Raw genomic sequence first — 10,054 nt, 5'->3', positions numbered from 1 at the left:
GAGAGGGTCCAGAGGAGGGCCACTCGCATGATCAGGGGGCAGCAGGGCAGGCCCTACGAGGACAGTTTACGAGACCTGAACCTGTTCAGCCTCCACAAGAGAAGGCTGAGAGGGGATCTGGTGACCGTCTATAAACTGGCCAAGGGAGATCAGCAGGCAATGGGAGAGTCCCTGTTCCCCCGAGCGCTAGTGGGAGTAACAAGGAATAACGGCCATAAATGGACTGAGAATAGATTCAGGTTAGATATCAGGAGGCACTACTTCACAGGGTGGCTAGGATCTGGAACCAACTTCCAAGGGAAGTGGTGCTCGCTCCTAAAAGGAGGTTAGATAGACACCTAGCCGGGGTCGTTTGACCCCCGCATTCTTTCCTGCCCACGGCAGGGGGTCGGACTTGATGATCTGCTCAGGTCCCTTCCTACTCTACCAACTATGAAACTATGAAACTTTGCTGCGGTCGCCTGACCCCAGTTGTCTTTGCTGCCTGGTGCAGGGGGCTGGACCCAATGATCTTGAGAGCTCCCTTCCAGCCTATTAATCTATGAGGGTTTTGTTTTTATATACAATTCAACAATGGGAGCACACTTGAATAATCAACACATTTTTCTTAACTAACCCGATCCATTTGTGTAACCCCCTACTGCCTTACCATATAGTTGTATAGATTTGTTGTGCCAGTCCACGTGAGTGTTTTCTAGTATTTTATCCACACTGTTATTTTTATGCATGTGTAAAATCTGTATTTTTACTTGAAAACATTCTCTTGCATGCTTATTTGTATTTTAACTCAATCAACAACACAATTTTGCATCTTAACTAACTTCCCTGTTGTGCCAGGACATATGCTGTGTAGCATTTTGTTTGTCTCTTGGTGATACTTTCCCAGCTCGCTATATCGGAAGTCTTCCCCATTACTAAGCTGAACTGGTATGTGAAACCATATGGTGTTTTTCAGCTGCTTCGTTGCTGTGCAGGATAAATAATCCTGACCTGAAAACAGAAACTTTTTAAGTGGGGGGGGGGGAAGTTGCTTTATTCCTTATAAGGTACGGGCAGGCTATTTGAATGATAGGAAGGGGCGGTTGCATTTTCATGCTGCTCTGAGCAAGCACCGAGCTGGCAGACGGCGGGGGGGGGCAGGCTCGAATGCTGCAAGGGAAGGGGTGGCAGCTGGATTTCTAGGAGTGAAACAGGGCGCAGGGGTAATTTAAAGCTAGCATCAAGAACGTGGTCATGGGAAAGTCAGGTTGGTGAATGCTTTTTTTTTTTGGGTGGGGGGATGGCTTGTTGGACGTGCTGCGGGTGCACGGCGGCTGTGCTCAGCCGGCGATTGCGAGGGCTGGCAGGAGCATTCTTCCTCCCTGCCGGTCTCAAGCAGGCGCGGGGAGCGGGGACGTGCTGCTGCCCCTGCAGCCGCAGACCCCAGGCAGCGCAGCCCGGCTGGAGCTCGTCTCGTTCCCAGGGCAGCACCGGGCAGGAGCAGGGAATGGGAGGGGAAGGAGGGTAGCGCTTCCCTTCCTTGGGGCTTAGACGGGGCTCCCTGCCCTGGTAGGGGACAGCGGGAAGTGCAGCCCTCTCCTGCAACCGCACCCCTTCTTTACCAAACTCTGGATCCACCCCTGGATGCGGCGGGCCACGCTTGTGGAAGGCTTAGTGGCAACATGAGCAACGTCATCCTGTGTGACCTGCTTGCTGTTATGCAGGCTAGTCTCCAGGAGCTTTCTTATAGTACCGTGAAACGGGCTAGTTATTTCTTATTGATTTATTTTACAGTGCACACTTATTTGCAAGGAAAGAAGTTTGAATATTTTATTTTGTGCCTGGTTTTCATGCTGTGCTTTGATCAATGCAGTTAAAGAATAGGTCTAAGCGCTGTAGCTTTTGAAACTGCTGGCTGGGAAGAATGGTCATGAAAGCTCTTGTGTAATGGAGTTAAGTGTTTTCTTGTCCAAATAACCTTAGTCAGCAAGTTATAGACTGATATATGCAGACAAGGTTCTTTGGGTGAATCTGATATCTAGGTTTCAGAGAGATGAAGTCTGTCCCCACTTCAGCCCAAGGCTCTTGGGTGATCTTTGCAGGGCACTGGGGGCAGAAGGGTGGTTTTCAGCTCCTCCCAGATCCCCTCATTTCTTTGGGTATTTAGTTACCTGACATCTCCCTTCCCTTCTGGTAGAGCAAGGTGCATCTGCCATCCCCTAAATCCAAGGGCTGAATCTGTCCTGGGGTGGGTGATGCACCTGCCCAACCACACCCAGGAGGACTCTACAGTGATAGAGCTGGAAAATGCTCCTCCAGGCCCATTGCTAGCACTTCCCAGGTTTACGTCTTTCCAGGGATAGAAGGCTTGTTGGCTATAGGAACTGCATGGACTACATGTGCAACAGCAGACATATCAAGGCCAAAAAACTGGATTACTGCAACTGGATGGTAGATGTACACTATCTGTCTGACAGTGACAGCAGATCTATTTGACAGCAGATTTTGCCCCCAAGGTCTTCTCTATTAGTATGCCATTTCTGTGCAAGTGTATCGTATAGGTCTGCCTCAGGAAGAGGCAAAGAAATGAATTTACCACTAGCAACAACCCCCTCCCACTTTTCACTTACCCTGCTGCTGCTGCAATAGCATATGTGGAGTAGTAACTATGTTCAACTCAGTCTGAAGAAGTGCAGAAACTAGCAGTTGTGTTGGCAGAAAGCAACTTACTTGTCTTAACATTTTTCATCTAACCTTTCTTTCCGCTTTATCAGCTTGTTGCAAGTAAATGATTTACAGAGATACACAATGTATTTATTTTCCAGGGGGCTTTTTTCCCCACAAGGACCTGGATCAGTAAATTGAATACTACAGATTAGCAGTCTCTTTAGACTCTTTTGAAGTTCTCTGATGTATTTGATCGTAGTATTTTAATAGCTTTGAACATGCATGGTCTGCAGTTATCCTTCAGTTGGAAAGCAGAATTAGAGTTAGTAGTCTGATACCAAAAATGACTCACCAGTGTTGCAAAAGATAAGTTCTGTGAAAGTTAGGACTAAATTCTGCACTCCATGTGCAGTTCCTTTGATTTTCAATTATAATATGCATGTCAGAATTTGACCAAAAGTACTGTTTACCAGATAAAAATTACAATGCAACATTTTCTCATATAGCATCCTTTGTCTGATTAATTAAAGGCCTTTCTATGCAATGACTAGATGGGTGTGTTTTTAATTGAGTGAATTAACTTGATTTTTAAAAAGCACCTTTTTTTCTCATTCAGTTCTTTTTGCAGACAGACAGTAGACAGGAAGATATGTTAAGGCCAGTGCAGTTGCAGATCTTAATGTTACTGAATGTGAACATTCTGTTGCTAACAATAAAGACTAATTCATCATCCTCTTTCTATCCCCTCTGGTCCTGTAAAACAGGCAAACACAGAAAGCATGTTGTCATTTTCATAGCCTGCATGTGTCAGGTTTCTCCGAGAATGAACAGATGGTGTCTCTAGTGAACTTGTGATACTTTTTGTTAGGCAGTTGTACAAGGCAGTCGTAACAAGTTTCCAAAGAGTAAAAGCTCCATAGAATATTGCCTTGAATTTCCTTTCACTTTAAGATTTAGTTTACTATATGCAAAGCTATTAAACTTTTAAAATACATATATTCAGAAGTTGCGTTTATCACAAATCTCCAAATGATAAAAATGGCATTGGCTTTTTAGGTTGTAACTGCAAAAATAACCTATATCTGCTTTGATTTTTTTCCACTCCTCTAATCATTGCAATAGGGTTGGAGTGTTGTAGTTGTGATGGATATGCAAGAAGCAAGGATTTTTGGGTAATATCTTTTTATTGGACCAACTGTATTGTTGGAAGACATGTTACACAAGCTTTCAGGCACAAAATATGCTTCCTTGGGTCTGAAGAGAAGCAGATGTGGATTAAAAAACCCCCCTAAGGAGTACTGTTAATTTAATTATGTTATTGGATAAGTTCATTTAAAAAAAGTGGAAGAGGGATGTAAAACTACAGGTCAAAGATAAGTTATAAGAAATGAATACGAAGAAAATAAAGGGAAGTAGAAATAGATAAACCTAATTATATAAAAGACGATTAAAAAAGGAAGATAGTTTCTATTGTACTGGTTCCTTTGAAATACCAGGTAGAATAGCTCTGTCACTTCTAACACTTGTTTTGACTTCTGACTCATTTACAGGAAAACACCTTAAATGCACTTATTAATAAATGTACTCATGACTCATTCCTTATTATTTACTACCTTTCTTACCAAGAAGATAGCTAGATAATTTCAAAAGACAATGAGTGACAAATCCTCTGGTAATTATCTCTGCTTAGAACTGACCTATTGTAGCATGGACACTGGGACAGGAGAGGGGAAGATGCTTTTGTTGCATTCCTTCACTCCTTCCCCACTGACCTTCAAAGCCTGTTTGTGGAAAGGATTACACTCCTCAGAGTTTAGGAGTGGAGCTGGCAACTGGCTGTTGTCTGAAACATTTTGATTAGCTGGCCTTAGGAGTTAATGCAATCCGTAGGAGTTAATGCAATCATGGAATGAACAGCAACAGGACTGCACAGAGTATCCAGCTCTCTTATGTGGTCATTCCCAGCCAACAAGTATTCTAAAAAATCATTTTGCTTGGCTCTGGTATGCATCGTGCTGGGAGGCCCCACCATGACCTCCTCCAGTAGATGGAATGACTTTTTGGAAACCGTGAAGTAGAATCTGGGGAATTTCCCACCTCCTCAGTCCTTCTGTGGGGTATTTCCATGGAAGAAGATGTTCTAAACGTGATGGGGGAGTATCAATATCATGTTTAGTATAATGTTCTAAAATCACAGTGCAAGAAGGCAGCCAGGCATTAACTTCTGCAGAAGCTCAGCTTTCACAGGTATGAAACTAAACAAACAAATAGAAAACAAATACAACCACCAAGCAAGCAAAGAAAAAAAAACACTCTAGGTTTTACAGGGTTGAACCAACTGCAAACATTGTGTCATGAACTTGTTCTCTGCCTGAGCCTATTGAATATTAAGTATGCCCTTGTTGCCAAGAAGGCTAACAGCATACTGGGCTGCATTGGTAGGTGTGTTGCCAGTAGGTCAAGGGAAGTAATTATTCCCCTCTATTCAGCGCTGGTGAGGCCACATCTGGAGTACTGTGTTCAGTTTTGGGCCTCCCAGTACAGAAAGGATGCAGACTAATTGGAGAGAGTCCAGCAGGGGACAACAAAAATAGTGAGGGGCCTGGGGCACATGACTTATGAGGAAAGACTGGGGAAACTGGGCTTATTTAGTTTAGAGAAGAGATGGGATTTAATAGCAGCTTTCAACTACTTAAAGGGGTGTTCGAAAGAGGATGGAACTAGATGACAGAACAAGGAGCAACAGTTTCAAGTTGCAGCAAGGGAAGTTTAGGTTAGATGTTAGGAAGAATTTTCTCACTAGGAGGGTAGTAAAACATTGGAATGGGTTAAGAGAGGTGGTGGAATCACCATCGTTGGAAGTGTCTAAGACCCCACTAGACAAAGCTTTGCCTGGGATGATCTAGTCGGGCTGGTCCTGCTTTGAACAGTGGGTTGAACTAGATGACCTCCTAAGGTCCCTTCTACCCTTAAATTTCTATGATATGCTCTTCCCAAATTATCACTGTTTAAAATACAGCCCATATGTATAGCATACACACAGCCCATATACATAGCAAAATAAAAAGATTTTTAAGCAGATTATAATTAACTAGCTGAAACCTGCAAAACATTTGTGATTTAAACAGGATTTTTAGTTATCCTTTGACTGAATATTTTAACTAGGGTTACCATATTTCCAGGTCCAAAAAAGAGGACACCTGTCACAGGAGGGGGGAGGAAGTGGGCAGGGGGAATATGATGGGGGGGGGGGGGCCTCTGGCCCCCCCCCCCGCCCATTCTGTTGCCCTTCACTGACAAGCTGTATGCCCCCCCCCAGCCCTGCTTCTGCTCCTCACTCTGGACCCACTGATCTCAGCCCTGCCTGTGCCCCTCACTCCCAACCAGCAGTACCCTGCCCCCCACCCCTTGCTGGTGCCCCTCACTCCCGACCTGCAGCCACCTGGCACTGCCAGTGCCTGCACACCCAACCCACAGTCACCCATCTCATCCCCCTTGCCCCTCACTCCTGATCCACATTCCCCAGCCCTGCCGGTGCCCCTCACTCCTGACCTGCAGCCCCCTGCTCTGCCCCTCAGCCCTGCTTGTGCCCCGCACTCCCAACCCACAGCCCCTACTGGTGCCCCTCACTCCTGACCTGCAGATCCCTGCTGCCCCCAGCCCTGTTGCTCTCTCTCTCTCTCTCTCTCTCTCTCTTACTGGCTTGCCTGAGCCAGTGCAGGGATCACATGACCCTTGCCAACCAATCATCTGGCCCACTGCTCCAAGCCTGAAGCAGCTGTCTGGGACAGCAGAAAACCTGGACATTCGCTCTTTTTTTCAGAAACCAGCCCAGCCGCGGGACAGGGGGCCAAAAAAAGAGAGGGTGTTACATTTCTTCTAGGCCAACAGTGCCCCCAGCAGAATTCAGCCTAAGGAAACTCCTAAATTATGATTGCTGCAGTGGTCCCCCTGTATTAGTCATGATGCAGGTAGAGCACCATGTGCTGTCTTGTGGGATGCCACATCACTGTCCCTTTCATAGATTTCATAGACATTAGGGCTGGAAGGGACCTCGGAGATCATCAAGTCCAGCCTCCTGCCCCAGGGGCAGGAAGTCAGCTAGGGTCAAAGGATCCCAGCAAGATAAACGTCCAAACATTTCTTAAAAGAGTCCAGAGCACCACTTCGGGGTGGAGGGGAGTATATTCCAGTCCTTCGGGGCTCAGACAGTAAAGAAGTTTTTCCTTATGTCCAGCCTAACACGGTCTTGGAGGAGTTTGTGACCATTGGACCTTGTCATCCCTTGGAACGCTTTGGTGAACAGACGTTTCCCCCAGATCCTGATGTACACCCCTTATATATGTATAGGCTGCCACCAGGTCACCCCTGAGCCTGTGCATTTCCAGACTGAGGAGTCCCGTGGCTCTCAGCCTCTCTTCATAAGGCCTGTTCTCTTGCCCTCTGATCATGTGGGTGGCTCTCCTCTGGACCCTCTCAAGCTTCTCCACATCCTTTTTGAATTGCGGAGCCCAGAACTGGATGCAGTACTCCAGCTGCGGCCTCACCAAGGCCGAGTATAATGGCTGAGTACTTCTTCTTCAAGGCCGAGTACCAAGGCTGAATACACCAAGGCCGAGTACTTCTTTCCCTTCCCCCCAACACACTCACACAGTAGCTCTATACAACTTGAGTTTAAGTGCAATTTTATGTCTGTGGAGGTAGTACAAAGAGACTGGAGCCAGGGTAGTGAAGAATCTGGAGGTCTGTACTGAGTCCTGATCACCTTTCTCTCCTTGTCTGAATCAGAATGGAGCAGAAATAGGAGGGGAGTGTGGAGGTGAATGAGAATTAGACAGGTAGATTTCATATGAGAAGAGGCTGAACAGGTTAGTACTGTTTAGTTTAGAGAAGAGTGGAGAAAATAGAAGTATTCCAAACGATATTTATTAAGAAGGTTAATTACATGCCTGTGTTTACTTTTTTCCATAGCATTTGAACAAGAAGCCAGAAAATGAAATTGAAAGGCAGCAAACAAAAAGAGCAAATACTATCTTTCACAGCATGTTAACCTGTGGAACAAGTGTTCAGTAAGGTTCAAAAAAGGATTTTAAGTATAAGTAATGAGAACATTCATTGTTGCATTTCATAAAACTACTTTTTTTTAATTAGAATGTGTAAAGCTTCATAATGTAAAGCTTCCTGTGAGTAGAGAGTAACTTTTTCTGTCATCCTAAGCCACTTAAACACACACAAGAGTCAGAATCAAAAGTTATTTGGGAAGTCATATCCAGTTGGTTAAGAGCATGGAAATTTCTACTAATGCTCCCACTAATACTCACTTTCAGTGCCTGGCACAGTGCATGGCATGTCATTGACATGGAAAACACAAGCTTCCTTCCCAAGAAACTGAAAAAGAAGTCTGGCAGCTTGAAGTCCCTGCTTACACATCAAAACACCCAAAGAACTTGGTGGGGGGAAGGAACAAGCGCGTATTAGGTAGTCTGGATATAATGGTAGATATTTGCTAATTTACACAGTCATCTAATAGCAGCTACTTTTGTTGGTGTAGTGGAAACAGAGAAAAGAAAAGAGAAACTTTAGGCAAGACCAAATCAAGTTTGTTTGGCTTAGAGATATCATTCATTGGTAGTCAGGATGGATAAAAATCAACAATTTAAAAAAAATGGATTTTTAAAAATTTAAATCATTTTTTTAAAATCATATTTTAAACTTTTTGTTAAGATGCTTTTACAAAAAATAAGTTTTAATTTAAGAAATGTTAACACTCAAAGATATAATCATGGAATAGGGATTGTAACTTCTAATTATATGCTGTTTGAGACGGTATATTCATGTAACTTTTTTAGAAAAGTTTTATAAATAGGTCACAACAGGCCATGGACTATATTAGGGGCCCAATCTTATGGGGTTCCCAGAGGCTCCTCTACAGATTAGTAAAGATTAAAGAAAATAGGACTCTGCCCAATGGGACTCGGTGCTCAGTCTAGAAGATCCCATTAAGCATCTGTCTGATGCTTAGTTTCAGTTCTCAAAGTGTGGATTGGTGTCTCCAGAGATAACATCCTTGTTAACAGCAGTGTATGGAGATGAGAGAGAACACTGGATTTGAGTTTTCCATTTCCCACGGAAAAATGGAATAAACCACAGATTTTACCTTTTGCCGGAGGCAAATGCGGATTTCTCATTTTACCAGAGAAACCCGTGGATTTTGCAGTTTTGCAATGAGCCCTCTGTAGGCTGGCAGAGTTCCAGCCTACAGGGGGCTGCAAGGGAGCGGAAGGAGGGTGGTCAGGCAGGGGGTACCATATGCGGATATGCACTTGGCCCCAGGCAGCCTGGAGAGCAGCTCCTGCAGGTACGTGTGGTGGGGGGATTGAGGCCCCCCCATAGGGATGGAGGGCAGGAGTTGAGTAGGTCTGGGGCTGGGAATGCTGCCCAGCCGGGCAGTGCCTGGGGCTTGGAGCTGCTCCCTGCCGCTGCAGGCTGCTCCCCACCCAGGCTGCTCCCCGCCACTGCATGAACTCCTGAGGGGTAGGGGGGACCTGCGCCCCCCCAGATCTCTTGCTTGGCTCCTGAGGGTCCTTTGCACTTTCACCATTTGTCTTTAATATCTTTATAATAAATATTTATTATATATTTAATATAATAAATATTTAAAAAGTCAAAGGCTCTTTCTCTCTCTCTCTCTCTCTCTCTGCTGGGGGTAGAATGTTGTGGTGTAGCCTTGCCCCTTGTGTGCTACCTGAAAGCCCCAAGCTCACCAGGATTCAAACAATAACTTTTCTGAAGCACTTAAGAAATAAAATCAAATTTATATTCAGAGGAAAACAAACTAACAAAATCTCTCCAGTTAATTCTCATCTTGCCTCTCACTTTGTGGTGTTTTTTTTCAGTCTTTAACACTATTCAGCTTCCTTTTCAGGTCCACATGCAAATTTTCCTAGTATTGGTTAATAGAATTGAGGCAAGTGACATTATACATTTAATATTTTTCAGTATTAATGTATTTTGGCATCAAGCCATTTGACTTATGTGGAAATAGGTTCTTGAAGTAGATTAAATGTTACTGAATAAAAAGATTAACTTAATTTTCTTTCAGCATCATATTACAATACTATTTATCTAGAGCTTTTCCAACAGAGTATTTCAAATAACCTGATTTTTTTTGTTTATATTGAGGCCCCTTCATAGTGTGTAGAACGTTAAATGGAGTATAATGGGAGTAAAGTATCATTTGTTTTATATCCCTTTATATTGGTAGAATACTGTAAAAGGACCTACTGTAGATGAGAATAATGCCTGAAGTGTTTAGGGATGTTAATTAACAACTTGCAACATCCTGTTGAGGTGGTTTATAGGTGGGGATGTACTGAAATTGTGATTTTGTGATTTGCCCTCCCCCCCC

At 44.2% G+C, this 10,054-nt stretch overlaps 1 protein-coding gene across 3 annotated transcripts in view; it reads left to right on the top strand.

The window, feature by feature from the left end:
* Positions 1-1,091: 1,091 nt before the first annotated feature.
* Positions 1,092-10,054, top strand: part of GLIPR2 (GLI pathogenesis related 2) — a 37,816-nt gene continuing 28,853 nt past the window's right edge. For 2 of the 3 annotated variants that reach the window (XM_025198314.1, XM_006018963.3), the window contains exon 1: positions 1,093-1,246. In XM_025198314.1, coding sequence (XP_025054099.1) covers positions 1,234-1,246 — 13 coding nt within the window. In that variant the 5' untranslated portion in view covers positions 1,093-1,233. Of the gene's footprint in view, positions 1,247-10,054 lie in introns of all 3 variants that reach the window. The other variant, XM_014517616.2, reaches the window with a different exon arrangement.

Source organism: Alligator sinensis, unplaced genomic scaffold, assembly GCF_000455745.1.
Source record: "Alligator sinensis unplaced genomic scaffold, ASM45574v1 scaffold428_1, whole genome shotgun sequence".
Taxonomy (NCBI): Eukaryota; Metazoa; Chordata; order Crocodylia; family Alligatoridae; genus Alligator; species Alligator sinensis.
The sequence above is the reverse complement of the archived record's forward strand: the minus strand, read 5'-3'. Positions and strand labels throughout refer to the sequence as shown.